A 14,964-nucleotide genomic window follows, 5' to 3' on the forward strand; every position below is an offset into this window, starting at 1 on the left:
AACACTGAACCGTAGAAAGATCCGTTCAATTCTTTTGTCACAACAAACTGTCTGATAACAAAAAGTGGCTGTGATAACTATGTAATAAAAATAATTCATCTTGTAAAATAATTGTATCTTAGACAGTAGAAAGCCTTATCAGACTTTCTGTTGGTTTTGGCAACACCATAGACAGCCTTTTGATTATGAATTCTATAAAATATACACAAGTTCTGCAGCTATCTTGACAGCCTGGAGGGTTTTGTAGTCTCTGGGAGATGAGCAAAATATTTTATGTGTAGCAAGTGACAAAAGAGATGATCAGAGATGGAGACTGGAAAAACCGGAGATTAAAAACTACAACTGGGAAGCCTCAATTTATTCTGTACTGTTGTTAAATCTTTTAGTGCCAAAGTCCCTTGAGGAAAGTTTGAAGGAGGTGGGGATATTTAGCCTGGAGAAGAAGCAATTAAAAAGTGACACGATAGACATCTTCAAATAACTGAAGGGCTGCCACAGAGATTACAGAATCATAGAGCTGGAAGGACCACAAGGATCATTGAGTCCAACCCCCTACAATCCAGGAATCTTTCACCCAACGTGGGGCTCAAATCCACAGCCCTGAGATTAAGAGTCTCACGCTCTACCAACTGAGCTGTGATAAAGCAGGTTCATTTTATGTTGCTTCAAAGGATGGGACCTAAAATAATTGGATTGAATTACAAACATGTGATTTTGACTAGACATAGAGTAGAACTTAGGAACATAGGAAGGTATGATGACATTCTGAAATGAAATATATTTGATCTTGTTATATGATTAATGCAACAAATGTGTATAAAACTAATTGCAATATTCAAGTGCAACGTCCCATCACTGCAAAGATTTCTTCTTGTGCAATGGGATTTCTGCCCCCCTCTCCTCCCTCTTTACTCTACCCAGATCTGCTCCAGAGGGTTGGGGGGGACCTCTAGGACAAATCTGGTTGATGCATGGTGGGAGGAGAGATCATTTATCAATTCAGCAAAAGTTAAACACTTGATTTAAAGGCTAAGAAATAACAAGGCCAACAGGAGAAGACTTTGGGTAGAATTCAGTGTCGTGCAAAGGTGTTAGCTCCATCAGCACAAACATTTCTGCTTGCCAGATGGAACAATCTCCCAACCCTCCCAAGCAGATTTGGGGAGGGTGTTGGGGAGGAGAGAGGGGAAAGTCCCATTGCACTGAGGGGACTCATTGTGTTGGCTTCCGCCAGCTCAACAACTTGATTGAATTTCTCTTTCCAGCATGATGTGGAACAGTGGGCTTCAAGTTTGGCCAAACTTTAAAGCTCTGTGTAGAAAACTCTATAGTTAATGCTCTGATCCTTCTAGGTAGTATTCCAAAAGCCATTATTTATTTTGCATCTAAAATGTTTGCATGCCATTCATGCAATCATTTGATAGGCTGGGTGGAACCAAAAGAGGTAATTATGGAAGGCCAAGCAAGATTTAGAGCAGGTAGATCTACCACAGTCTATTGCTTTGTGCTGGCATACCTGGCTCAGAGGTTTGCAACAGGATATAAAAGGTCCCTTGATGCTGCTTTTGTTGACCTGTTATGATCATCATAATTACCTACAGTGCTGTGGAGTATATACAGATCGCAAAAGTAGAGCAGTCTGTTTCCAAAAAGGTTTACAATCTTCACTGAACCATCAAAACAGGTCTTTTCCATTGAAAACTCGTAGAAGTACTGAGCACATTTATTATTAAGACAAGGCCATATTTAAGGCCATTTGCATATTTAAATCACATTTAAATGCCGTGGTGGCTGGTGCACATTGTCAATGGTAGGACGGAAGGCAGAGGGAGCCACCGTAGGCAGAGACAGAGCTAGTGGCAGGCAGAGCCAAGTCATTCTAGTTTTGCCCCCTCCTTCCTTCATGTACAACACTGAGACTTAGAAGGAAGAAAGTGACAGGCAATTTCAGCCCCTGGACTGGTTTGTAAGTAGGAAGGGAGGCAGGAGAAGACTAGCTGAGGGCAGACCATGAATGGACCAGCCTCCACAGTTATGGAGCCAATGTCCATAGAGTTTGTAGGCATATAGTTACAGGACATTGAACTGTTGTGTTTTACATTGCCTGTTGCATGTGTGGATGTGCTAAATGTTGAGCTGTATGTTATCATAATGGGTGTTCTTTCTAAGGAACAGACATACAAAACAAAAATTTACTTTTTCATAGGATCTAAGCAAAGTTCTGTGTGTGTGTGTGTGTGTGTGTGAGAGAGAGAGAGAGAGAGAGAGAGAGAGAGAGAGTTGTGCACATGCAGGCAGCCAGTTTAACCTGAACTTGGGGACATGAACACAACATTTCTACTGAAAACTAGTTCATCAGTGTTCTGTGCATTCATCACTTTCTGACTGCACTGTCAATGTATGTGCCCATGAGCCATCACAGACGTAATACCAGAGATGGAGCAGTCATATTATCCAATGGCCCATCAAACAGACATTATCAATAGTAAGTCTATACCTTCAGATGTCAGTCTTTTCATGTAGACTAGGCAAACTCCAGCAATGTGCATACATGAGTGAACTAGTTCAGAATCATCCGAAAAAGGTTTTGTTTTGTTTTTTGGATGGATTTCCAAGATACCCAACAGCCAGTGTGGTGTAGTGGTTAAGAGCGGTAGTCTCGTAATCTGGGGAACTGGGTTCGCATCTCCGCTCCACCCCATGCAGCTGCTGGGTGACCCTGGGCTAGTCACACTTCTCTGAAGTCTCTCAGCCCCACTCACCTCACAGAGTGTTTGTTGTGGGGGAGGGAGGGAAAGGAGAATGTTAGCCGCTTTGAGACTCCTTTGGGTAGTGATAAAGTGGGATATCAAATCCAAATCCAATCTCTAGTTGTGGAACTTTCTGCCTCAGAAAGAGAAAGATAGAAACCAGCTTGAAGACAAAAGATTGTAAACCGCCAAGTGTCCTATTTTCCAGGGATGTCCCTGATTTAGAGAAGCCATCCTGGTTTCTGATTTGATCCTGGAATATCCTGCTTTTTCCTTAGGATGTCCCTATTTTCATCGCAAAAATGTTAGAAGGTATGGTAGGATGTCCTTATTTTCTTTGGATAAATGTTGGAGGGTATGGAGTTATTTGACTCCCGAGCTGTCTGAAGGCAATCCTGTATAGGGAAGGTTTTTTTAAAAAAATGTTTTTATATATGTTGAAAGCTGCCCAGAGTGGCTGGGGCAACCCAGTAAGATGTGTGGGGTATAAATAGTAAAATTATTATTATGGAATGGGATATCCCTATTTCCATCAGAGAAATGTTGGAGGGTATGCTGTGGTTCCAATAAATAAGACATATTTTAGTTAGGAATATTGAATTAAAATCAGCAGATGCTCAACTAGTAATCTAAACAGAAGGATGAGGATTTAGAAACATCAGTAGAATTATTTCTTGCTCTCCCCCTACAGGTCCATAAAAAGCAAACCTTGATTGTTTTAGGCCAGTATAATTTCTGGTATGAATGAATAAATGTTTACTGTTGAAATGATTGAAGCCATTGGCCATAACAATATTTGAAGTGTTTTTAAAACAACAAAATAAAAAAAATTCTAGAATGATAGAACCACCAAGAACAATGCAAAATCCTTCCAGTTATATTGAATCATTCTGGCAGTATAATATATCTCTGGGGATGAAATGGACCAGCTCAGAAGCTGATTGCAATTCTATCTAGTCAATCACCACTCCCTAAGCTGTATGAGAAAAATTCAGAGATTTGTAGGGGAGATGGCTGCAATTCGGATGTGGATTAATTTAACAGGCTGCAATTCCCCTTTCCCCGTTTTATCTGTGCAGTTATCTGCCAGTCTACTGTTGCTGGGCTGGGGATAGCACCATAAGTAGAGTTTAAAAAAGACCGTCCCTCACATTATTCTCCAGAATAAGTTGCAGTTGCTGCAGTTGCTGCTTAGCAGAAATCGAACCGTTGAGGCAATGGCAACTTTTAAACACTTGAAACTATGGGGGAAATGTGGAGATCTGTCCTGTAGCCAGGTCAGCAGGAAGGCAGGAAGTTAGCATCCTGGGACCTGTTTCAGCATGTGCTGACTTTTGTCTTGGTTCACACCTACATATATATATATATATATATATATATATATATATATATATTTCACTTGATCTCTCAGCTGAATGTGTGAAGCATCTTCACTGGAAAAGCATTGTTTGAGTTGGAATTGCATGAGATGCAGGTTTTCTCTGAGGGGATTAAACTGTGATAGCTCATCCAAGCAAACGAGCAATGATTTGATGAGGCAGTCAAGAAGGGATAAACAACACATGTTTGTGTGAGCTGGACCACATAGATAAACTGTAATAGACATGTCTCCAGTACCCTATAAAAGAGACCCCACTTAATTGTGCAAGTCAGCCGGGAGTCCTTAAATGTGGTACGTACTTTAGCAGATCATTCCTGTAGGCATAATTTAGGTAGTTTGTCATGTAGGGCTGCTTTGGGATTACACAGTGTTTAGGTTGCCTTGCTCAGAAAAGAAAAATATCCCCAAAGAAAGTCTGTCTTTCATGCTATGATGGTTGTTGTGAAGTTGAATGGTAATAGATACCACTTTCCTGGTCCATACTCCTGACAGTGTAAATGGAGCTGAGAGCCGCTTATGTGTTCCAGGCTCAGCTCTGGAAAGGGGGAGGGGGAAATCGAGGATTAGATTTTTCCATGTTTAGCTTTGTCTTAAATTTCTGCAAGATTATGCTCTTGTTACAGTCAAACATCAGCTCTGCTGCTTTCTTTTTCTTTGGTTATTAGCCCCTTAGGTATAGCTTTGTAATCAAAGAGAGGTCAGCTGTATCAAAATAGCAGAATGCCAGAATGTATTTGGCAATGATCCTTCCCCAAAGATCTTGTTATGAAGTGTTACTTCGGGGGTGGGGAGCCTACAAAGTATCGTTCAAAAAAAATAATGCAAGAAATTACTTTGCAAGGCTCAAGTCATAAATTCACTCTGGTCGAAACGCACAGAGTCGCGTAAACCTTGGAGCTATGCGCTGATCATTGTTACCACTGGTTAAAAAAGAAAACAAGGACTCCTTTCCTTTGAATGGAATGCAGAGGACCAGATCTGCTGACAAAGTGCACAAGCCGCATGGGAAGCACATTCTGCCCACAAAAAAAAGAAATTTGTGTTTAATTCCCCTGCATCTCCAGAGATAGGACGGGAATCCTTGAACACCAAAGGTGCCTTTTATTATTTTTATTATTCTTTCTTACAAAAAAAAAAGTTAGTAAGCATTTCAGTTTGGAAGACGCCGTGTTGTTCCGTGGAGTCAAAGAAATCTCACACCGCTCTGCTAACTGTGTGTGCTCAGTTTTGATTGTTACTTGGCTCTGCTAGGCTCCCCTGCAGATGCTTCCAGCAGGTTCACAGATGCTGTGTTGCTGCACAAAACAAGCAACCTCTAGTTTAAATGGAACAAAAGGTGCAGACTGGCTTCCTTCCCCTTTGGGAGATGGGGAAATCTCTTTATTTCATTATTAGCCTTCAACCCCAAAAGCACAAACCTAAGCTGTCCTGCTATATACTCCTTTCAAAAAAAGGACTTTTGTAATGAGTGAAGCCATGCTTCTGATACATTGCTTTGCTTCAGAATTCTTGTCTTGCAGGTCACTCTGCATTGTGCTTTGTAGAAGGAACAGTTTGTCTGAGGGCCAAACTAGATTTGATGTGAGTGGGAACCATGATAGTTTTTAAATTTGGTAAAAAGCAAATTTGGATTCAGTCTGCTTTGCTTGGACGAAAATGTCCCCAAACTGCTATCAGCAATGGAGATAACCTACATCCATACATTAAAAGCACTTTAATAATACTGTGACAAGCATGGAGCATCCTGGGAATTGTAGTTTGTTAAGGGCGCTGGGAATTATAGTTCTGTGAGGTCATCACCTTTAACATCCTACAGTTTTCAGGATGCTCCATGACTCTTAAAGTGGTTATGGTGATAATATCCCATGTTATAGATAGCTTTTCCTGCCACCTAAACAGCAGCTTCCAATGGGGGTGCAGAGTTTTAGCTCAGCGAGATAAATTAATATCCCCTCCCCAGCACTGCAACTGCAAGTCAAGTGAAATTGCTTCCACGGTGGCTGCTTTTAACCAAAGGAAAAGATTTCAGGAGATCCGGTCAGAGATCTCCCACACACTATTTAGCTTGGCTCTTAGAGTGACCGCTGAAACGTTACCTAAACTGAAATTCAAGGCTAATGTGGGGGTTCCTTTTCAGGTGACCAGCTTTTGAGGGTAGCCCAATTTTTTTTGGAAAGAGTACTAACAGTTCTCACAGGAGTTTCACATATCCCTTATTGATTTGCTTGGAAAGAGGTTGGAGGGTGGGAGGAAGGAGAATTGTAAGTAATATGAGGTGGGGGAGGAATGTCCACATTATTTTATTCTCTCATCAATGTACATGGTGAGTCCCTGCCACAAATCTGCTGAAAGTCTAAATTTTGTTGGCGGGGGGTGGGTGGGGGTATCAAGGAGGGCAAAAAGGAGTGGAAATAAGAAACAACAGAAAGAAAGGGTGAGTGGGTAAAACCAGTGTTAACAAGGCTTTTATTCATTTATTTGTTTATAAAAGTAGCTATATACCACCCATTCATACAATATAACAAGGCACTGTATAACAATATATACTACAAAGTATAAAACACCATATAAACAGTACAAAATGATTGTTAAAGTGACTGGCTGATCAAAAAAATTATGTGCTTTGTAACCACGTTTTTGCGCCAGGCAACAGTGGGTGCGTGATTTTTTTGGTGCAGGCTGTAGCCACGGACATGCTATGTGATCTGATGGTGAATTTGGGGTGACCCAATGTAAAAATCCTGAGGATCCATGGGCTTTTACCTCCCCCTTCCCAGGCAGCCTCCTTTATCACTAGCCTCCCTTATCTTCCTCCTGATCCCTTACTGATCAGCTGCTTCCTTTCAACACTCCCTTCCCTCTTGTTTGCCTTAGTGTCTTTTCCTTAGCTGGAGCAGTCTTTTACTCCTCCTGTTCTTCTAATTTCTCTCCTCATTGCTTTAGTCTTCCTGTCTCCTCTCCTTGCAAGTTTGCTGTCTTTACCTCCTCCCTCCCAGGCAGTCTCCTTTATTGCTAATCAGCGGCTTTGTTTCAACACCCACTTCCCTCTTTCAAAGAAACCCACCATGATCTGCTTTTTGCCCCTGGGCAATTCAGCTCCAGGGACCATGCATTCGCTCCATAAGACGCACAGACCTTTCCCCTTACTTTTTAGGAAGAAAAAAGTGCATCTTATGGAGCGAAAAATACGGTATACTGTTGCATAGGCCTGTCTTCAAGAGATGCCTGAAAGTCAATAGCAAGCATACCTGTTGAATCTCTGCTGAAAGAGTATTCCACCACATGGTGCTGGTAATACTAACTGCTCGACTTCTACGGGAGGTCAGTCAGGCCTCTGAAACATGGGGGTTGAATGGGATAGCCTCCAAAGTCCCTTACAAGCCCATGATTCTATGCCTGTGAACATATCGTCATGGATGACCAAGATGATAGAGGGTCTGGAAACCAAGCCTTATATAAGGTTACCAGATTTTTTTTCAATGAATCCGGGGACACTTTTCAACTTCAATGGATTTTGTATGGGGACTGATTTGTAAATCCAGGGACTGTCCCCGGGAAACGGGGACGTCTGGCAACCTGACCTTATGAGGAATGGTTGAAGGCATTGGTTATGTTTAGCCTGGAGAACAGAAGAGTGAGAGGTGATATGATAGCCATCTTCAAGTATCCGAAGGGAGCAGAAGGTAGAACCCAAACTAATGTTTTCAAATGACAAGAAAGGAGACTCCAGCTAAACATTTGGAGGAACTTTCTGGTAGTAAGAGTTGTTTGACAGTGGAATGGACATATGGAAAGTGGTAGGCTCTCCATTGTTGGAGGTTTTTAAGCAGAGGTTGGATGGCTATCTGTCAGGGAATCTTTGGCTGTGATTTCTGCACTGCAGGGGGTATGATTTGATTTAGAATAATAGAATTGTAGAGTTGGAATGTACCCTAAGGGTCATCTAGTCCAACCCCCTGCAATGCACAAAGTTCTGCTTTGCCCAAACTGTGCTAGTAAAGTGATATGTTCCTTCCCTGTATTCTAATTAAAACGAGTTGAGTTTGTTTGAGTGAGTGTCATCGAGAATAAGAGTCTGCAAATGTTTGTTTCTGAATGATTTATTTAGCCATTGTTTACCTCTTTAAAGTTTGGCTACAAATATTTAAACAACCCCAAAAAAACTTCAGAGGGCAAAACTTGATCTCACATAATTTTATACTTTCAAGAAGGAAATGTTGTGATCCCCCACAAACACGGCTGGAGCATGTATGCTTCTTAATCAAGGAAAGAAACAAGCTTCCCTGTTAAAAAAAATCTTTGCAGTTTTTTCATACATTTAGGGAGCAATCCTATGGCAAGATTCACTGGGATGAGCAATTTAGGATGCAGTGGATCTCTGGCCCAGCTGATTAAGCCCCCGGCCCTGCTTAGGCTGAAAATATGATGGTGAAACTTGCTCATCCTGGCTCAGCCAGGACTCAGCTGGCTGAACCAAAGCTGGCTGAGCTGATACAAGCATAATTCACCCGAAAAGGGCATTCCAAGGGTGTAGTGGGGGCAGAACCATGGACTTAGCTGGATCGTAACCCCATTCAGTTTGGTCACGTGGCCTGGCAGCCCGGCATAAGAGCTCTATTCCATAAGTTTAGAGACAATGACATGAATGAATAGATTTGCAGGTGCACCCATGAAAATGTATCAGCTTCTAGAAATGCATGCACGTGGGGTGTCAGTGTTGTGAAATGACTACAAAATAAGATGTTAAGAAGTCAAAGAAATGGAAGGATGTCTTGCTCAGTGTCATTTGATCTAGAATCAGCTCTGGTTACAGACAAGGACCCAAAATTTAGCTGCTGTCAAGGGTTTGCAGTATCCACTGGAATAGTTGTTCCTTTCTTTTAGAGAAGCAGACCTGTATGCCACATAACAAAATATTTTTTGAAAATTCCCTCACTTTCAGAAACAGTCTGCTGTTTGGCACAGAGTACTGCTATTCCTATTTCTGTTATTATGACCGTTTTTTATGTAGCCACTCGTGCAGTTCTTAGAATCCCAACCTCAAAATATTTCTTCTTTTTCAAAAAAAAGAAGAAGAAACTCAAACCATGGCCTCCACGGCCTTTACCAAGTTGGATTCTACACATTTGCCAGCCAGCGTGATGTTGCAAGCCAAAGTGAGCATGCTTAGTTGGTGTATGGTCTAATGGTTTTGTTCTTAATGATTTCAGGATGGTGGTTTGATGCCTGTGGGCCTTCCAATCTCAATGGAATGTTCTACTCTGCTGGGCAGCACCATGGAAAAATAAATGGAATCAAATGGCACTACTTCAAAGGCCCCAGTTATTCATTACGTTCCACAACTATGATGATCCGGCCCTTAGACTTTTAAACGCATCAAGCAAAAGCAAGAACAATGTGCAGTATAGCTACCATATTCTGAAGAACTTCGTATGTGACCTTCAGAAGCAGAGGGTGAGGACTTCCTGAAAGCATCAAATGGCAGCCGCCCATCAGTACTCAGATCTTCCCTGTCACAGGCTGCAGTAAACGGACACAAGTCACCACCCAACACACCAGGATGCAGATGACACTGTGGTTGCTTGGACTAGCGAAGGTGTTTATTGCGACAGATCAGTGGACAACATTACGGTTCGGTTGCCACAAATGAACCTAATACTTTTGAACAGAAGCTTGTTTGCTTGTACAAAACTGCCAGATTAAACTAGATGAAATTTTGTAAAGCAGAAATACATCATCATCGTCATCATCACCAACATCCGTGGAGAAAAGGATGCTTGTCAGTGAAGGAAATAGCACAGAATCTATGCAAAAAAAAGCACAACCGATATTTATTTTAATTGGTACACGTGCCTTAAAAAAGAAACACAAAGATGGTCGTTCAAAGCGTTGCTTGGTATCAGCAAACACCATTTAGATGGATAACGTCTCTTTAATGTAGGATCAATATGGTATGTTGGAGCAATTTCTCATTAAGTCAGTTTCAAATGTGAAACATGCCCCCAATAAAGAGACTGTGAATCATGATGGACAGAGAATGATAAGAGCAATGTGCAGAGAGTTGTCAATGGTCCTGCATGGCTGGGGTGAATGTAGGTAATCCTGATAATTGGCATAATCCTTCAACTGGGATTTATAGCATGATAACAAAAGAAACCAGGGATTTTTCTTTCTGACTGTTACGGCTCTGGCCTCTAGCAAATGAAGTCTGAATGTCAAACCCAGATATTTTGTAAGGTGAAATAAAGGTTATTTTGCAAATGGAATTTCCTTTGAAATATACGGCATGGATGCAGATGGCGTAACCACATATTCCAACTGGATTTGGTTCATGAAGCAGTGTTTTGTTGTTGTTTTTGCATGTGCACATTTTAGAGTTAATTACTTCTGAATTGCTTTTAGACCTTCATTTCTTCTCTATGTTATTCATCCTTAATCTGCAAAATAAGTTAAGCAGGAGACTATCAGTTCTTTGCTGTGCTTCAGTTACTGCTGTGAAATAGTAAATACAGGAGAACTAAGGGAATACTTACAGTTATGTATTGTAATTGCAGTGGGCATGGGCACAGAGTAGCCAAAGTTAAAGGCATTAATTTCAGTGGGAAAATTAAGCCTATGTGTAACTCTTTTATTTGAAATGAATGGGACTTAAAAGTGCTCATCTGAATCATGTCCCATACGTAGGGCTGCAATAAACGTGTAGCTTTTGGTAGTTGTATGGAAGGGGTTTGTTGTGCTCTAGTACTACAATGTTGATTCCTGATTAACTTGCTGTCAAGGCTGCCTCAAGTCTCAGCTCACAAAAGACCAACGCCTATCTCTTCTTATATACAAAAGTGTTTATTGCAGTTCATTGTTTGCTTCACATCCGAGGCGCGCAGCCCTACGTCTGCTAGGCTTAGACCGCTGAAGTCCCTTCTGAATCTGTCCCTGCCCCGCACCAGTTTAAGAGGCTTGCGCTGCTCCACCTCTTTCTCTCTTTCCTTTTCCGCAGGGTCTTTCTGCCCGCTGGGGTTTCGCCCCTCCTGGATTCCTCTGACGCGGAATCAGACTGCTCTTGCCCCCTCCTGCGGGCTTTGGGACCTGGCCCCTCCTCCGGGCTCCCTGTACTTCCGCGCGCCTCTACATTTGAACTTGGCGCGCGCGCCCAACCTCTAACCTTCCTTTTAACAGCTACACTACTCCCTTCACTACTCCCCTCCCCTTCCGGGAGGGTGGCTTGCTCCGACCTCCCTCCTTTCTCTGCTGCCGGAGCCGCTTCCCCTGATACACTGAAACCTCCACCCCCTTCGCTGCACTCTGGCGGGGAGGCTGGTCCTGACGCCCAGCTGCCACTTTGGGATCCCCCGCTGGCCCCCTGCTCCTGACACGTCCCCCCTGGGTCTCCCCTGGCCTTGACCACCGGCGCCCCCTTCTGGGAATCCTCTGATTCGCTGGAAAGACTCATGGAATCTCTTGAGTCATTGTCATCCTCTTCCTCGCTGTCCTGGGATTCATCCCCATCGCTCTCCATCTCCTGCCTACCCTGTGCCTCTGTCCCTGAACCCCTGACACTTGCCTTCAATGTATGCACTTCTAGAATTTCATGTGCTTCCTTGTGTACATTGTCGACCAGCTCAGACAGACATATGGCCCAAGGGAAACACACCTATGCTTCATTTATTGTGACTCATGTGCATGAAAAATCTCATACATAGGAAGTTGCCTTATACAGGTCCCTCTAGCTCAGCACTGCTTCAGTGCAAACTATCAGTATCTTTCTAGGGTTTTAGATGTGAGTTTCCCCCAGTTCTACCTGCAGATGTCAGGTATTAAACCATGTACTCTGCCACAGAGCTTGTGGTCCTTCTCTTGCAGAAATGGGTGAGATAACCATTCACACGTAAAAATTAGGCTCATTCCATTATTTTTGAGAGCTATCCTTTTTAAGAAAATGGGGGTCAGAGAAAGCTGACCGGCCATACATTTGTATGTGAAACCATCTGGTCCACATCCAATATTATTTGCTCAGTTGGCATTCATCTATGTGCATTTTCAGAATACATAGGAACTTATCAGGTCCACAAAACGTTGACAAGACTTCAGAGCTCCAGTGTGCATGAGAAGTTAAATGGGGAAACCATTGTGAATGGGAACTCAAGGAACCCACAGTAAAATCTTCTGTGTGACGGGAACTTGTGTGCATGTGTGGCACTGAGCAAATGCTATCAACAAAGCATTGGACGTGCACTGCACACATTCCTTATGTATATGCAGATTGGGGTTTTTCCAGCTATCAAGGTATCATTATCCAAACTTTTCTACGCCATGAGAAGTATCTGAGAGAGGAAGGATCATCTTATGGGGGAAATCATTTACAAATCAGCATCTCAGGAAGTCCTTGTTGTAAGAACACTGTGTTCAGCACTGTTCAACAAGTCTCACTCTGACTTTCAACTGTGTTGCATATATCATTATGGGTGTACTTTAGGAGTGACTAATCTGTGGGCTGCAGACCACATCTGGTCCTCCAAGAGGTTTTCTTTGTGCCCCCTCATCACACACCCCCATTAAATGGGACAGGCCACTAGCCTTGATGGCTATATTCTGCCTCCATAGTTGGAGACAGTAATGTTTCTGAATACCAGTTGCTGGAAACCATAGGAAGTGCTCTTGTGCTCAAATCCTGTTTGTGAGTTTCCCACAGGCATCCAGTTGTCCACTGTGAGAGCACCATGCTGGACTAAATGGGCCATTGGGCTGATCCAGCAGGCATTTTTAAGTTTGATGTGCTCCACTACTCCTGAAGACAACAGGCTAACATGGGAAGTGCAGGGCAGGCTGTGGTGTAGACACATTGCTCTGCCTTCCGACACAGTCAATCCCTCACGCTCAGCCTCTGTCACTTGAGATGACCACTCACTGTGTCTAATGTTTGATATATTTTTAACTGTTGAATCACTGCAAATTATTTTATAGCAAGTGATTCAGAAATGGAAATGAATAACTAATAAATAAACAATAGTGGAATCTGGCCTTGTTGAAATGAGCACACAGGTGGGTTGCTCTGAAGCATGAGCCTCTTTTTGAAGGAAATAAAAAATGTTCAACAAGTGTTTCTAATGTTGTGCTTAAGAAAGTTGACTATCCACCCTCTTCATCCCTGGTAGGGAGCTTACTTTGCTTCCATTTATGGGAATGATGAAGCTTGCACAGGTTTCCTACTGAAAACCTGGAAGTACAAGGGGGTAACCACAGGATTATTTGTAACCGTGATGGCTCAATGTCTCTCAAGTTTAGAAGGTCTTTTGTATTGATGTATCCGTATGTATTTTGCTTTGCATTATCGTGCCTGAAGGATTAGCTTGTTCTTTGCTCAGTGGTTCCTTCATACTTCTGGTTTCTCTCTCATTCCAGCAGTCTTCATTTAAGTCCAAAAAGTGTGCTACTTCTCAAAAGTTCTTTTTTTTTTTTAAGTCTCCAAATCAGGAATGCCATCGTGTAGATCGTATTGCAAAGGACAATTTTTTAAAAAATCATAAAGGAAAAGAAATGTCAAAACTCAAGCATGATATTTACTGTTTATTTATCTCAGTTTGAACAAATGGGAACATGGTTTCCTATCCTTTATAATAAAACATTTAAAACACATTGGTTGGCTCCGTGTTTTGCTGTGTTTGGAGTATACATTCTTGTGGTAGCCCACATTTGAGAGGAGGGAAAACCTAAGTAGAACAATATTCAGAAGTTCAGGCTGGCAATCCGAGGGCTGAGAAGATCAAGCCTCTTTGACACTACAAGAACTTGGGGACATCCAGTGAAGCTGGTTGTTGGAAGATTCAGGAAAGACAAAAGGAAGTACTTCTTCACACAGCACCAAGGTAAACGATGGAATGCAGTCCCACAAAAAGTAGTAATGGGCACTGTGGCGTTTGCCCTCCTAGGTGTGTGACATCATACTGGGTTCATAAGGAAAGGGTTAACTAATTGTAAAATGACTAACCTATAGGGACCCAAGGGGAGGAGTTAGAGTTAGAGTTAAAGTTGTTAAGAAGTCAGTCTGGAGTTAGAGAAGAGAGAGGGAGGATAAGTCTATGGGTTGGGCTAGTCTGATGTAAGAGAGTGAGAGAGACTGTTAAGTTGAGATATTCAGTCAGAAGGTATTAGGAAGGTATAGGCCGGTAAAGAAACTAAGGATAAGAAACTGACAAGAAAATTAACTGAGAAACCATACTTGTTAATGCTTACAAAATAAACTTGTTTATTTGATTTAATTTTAACAACTGTCCGGACTCAGTGTGTACCCGACAGTAACGGGTTGGTGGCAGCGGGGAAGCGAGCACAGAGGTGGCAAGGGGATCAATAGACCGTCAAATGTCCAGGGACCCTGTGTGATCTCCACAGGCACCAGCTTGGATGGCTTTCAAAGAGGATTGGGCAAATTCATGGAGGATAAGGCTGTAAATATGTTCCAATATGCCCCTGCATGCCAATTGCCGGGTATCCCTGTTGCGCCAGCGCTAGAGGAGGGGAAAACTTTAACACGTAGCAGAGTTCCCCAAAAATAGACTGGAGGCAATTAATATTTCATCCAGCAGAGCTTTTACTTTCATCTGAAGGCAAATGAGCATAATGGTCACAAATCCAGTACATTCAGGATTGGCACAGTCCATAAAAAATCCAGTTGCAGCACTTACAAAAACTTATAAACTTATAACAAGACTAAACCTTAACACAAAGCATACTATGTACAGAACACCATACCAAAAGGAAGAGAGATAGAAAGAGAAAGTAAAACCCAGGCTCCTTCTGGCTTATATTTATAATCAACATGACCTTAATTGGAAGAGATAA

General features: G+C 42.3%; 1 protein-coding gene across 1 annotated transcript in view; it reads left to right on the forward strand.

The window, feature by feature from the left end:
- The window catches only part of ANGPT1 (angiopoietin 1), a gene marked incomplete at its 3' end in the record, with an annotated part of 146,321 nt that extends 136,819 nt beyond the window's left edge, over positions 1-9,502 (forward strand). Inside the window, exon 9 of the mRNA XM_081012697.1 lies at positions 9,342-9,502. Coding sequence (XP_080868823.1) covers positions 9,342-9,502 — 161 coding nt within the window. The remainder of the gene's footprint in view (positions 1-9,341) is intronic.
- Between the last annotated feature and the right edge of the window lie 5,462 nt (positions 9,503-14,964).

This window comes from Podarcis pityusensis, assembly GCF_964106645.2.
Source record: "Podarcis pityusensis genome assembly, chromosome: 7".
Classification (NCBI taxonomy): domain Eukaryota; kingdom Metazoa; phylum Chordata; class Lepidosauria; order Squamata; family Lacertidae; genus Podarcis; species Podarcis pityusensis.